The sequence below is a fragment of the Vavraia culicis genome (genome assembly GCF_000192795.1).
Source record: "Vavraia culicis subsp. floridensis unplaced genomic scaffold supercont1.252, whole genome shotgun sequence".
Classification (NCBI taxonomy): domain Eukaryota; kingdom Fungi; phylum Microsporidia; family Pleistophoridae; genus Vavraia; species Vavraia culicis.
The window spans coordinates 1-746 of record NW_007360855.1 but is presented as its reverse complement, the minus strand read 5'-3'; the positions used below and the strand labels follow the sequence as shown (position 1 = coordinate 746).

General features: G+C 37.5%; 1 protein-coding gene across 1 annotated transcript; it reads right to left on the bottom strand.

The window, feature by feature from the left end:
- On the bottom strand, positions 1–504 carry VCUG_02741 (uncharacterized protein; the record flags this gene model as incomplete). Its single annotated transcript, XM_008077559.1, has 1 exon — positions 1–504. A coding segment is annotated over one exon (504 nt), but the record flags the coding sequence as incomplete, so codon positions are not given.
- Between the last annotated feature and the right edge of the window lie 242 nt (positions 505–746).

The window sequence follows — 746 nt, the reverse complement described above, 5'->3', positions numbered from 1 at the left end:
TTGAGAACACATATCATAGTTAGCATAATTGTTGGTTGTAAGAACAGAAGAGGAATCGTCCATATTGCGCATCTTTTCATCCTCACAGTTCAACAAAGTATGTTTTTGCCTATCGAACTCACTGCAATGCACATCAACTTCGATAATGCTAGACGAACTGGTACTCATCTTTGTCAGTTCATAACTCGTTTCTTCCTTAGAATTCCTTTTGTATTCTAATTTACACTGTGTTGCATATGCTCTCGCGTTTTTGAATTCTTCTTGCCCTGTACATCCCATCAAGCTCTTCAATACATCCTCTAATTCCCTAGTTAGCAAATTATTCCTATTTTGATTATACAGTCCTCTACTTCCGTTCGTTGCTGCAATAGTTTTACCTTGATCAGCATCTATCCCCGTTGTTTTACCTCTGTTTTCATCGTTTGACATTTTAGTGAGTGTCTCTCTTTTGACAGTCATAGTTTCATCTCCATCAATTCCTATCGTAATGATAGGCTTAATCATGTTTAACTCGTGTAATTCATCGTTTAAAGACTTCGATGTTTTTTCTGCTGAGTGCTTCCTAGTCGATACTGCCCCTTTTCCAACGATATTTCGCACCAATTAGAACCATGGCCGCTAGTGCAAGTGCAGACGAAAAGATTCTTGGTGTAGATTACGTGACCTGAAAATAAGTTTTTTACAGATAATCATCTTAACTACTGCGTGTATTATTTGTAACGGTGTTTCCAAGTTTAGATCATCGA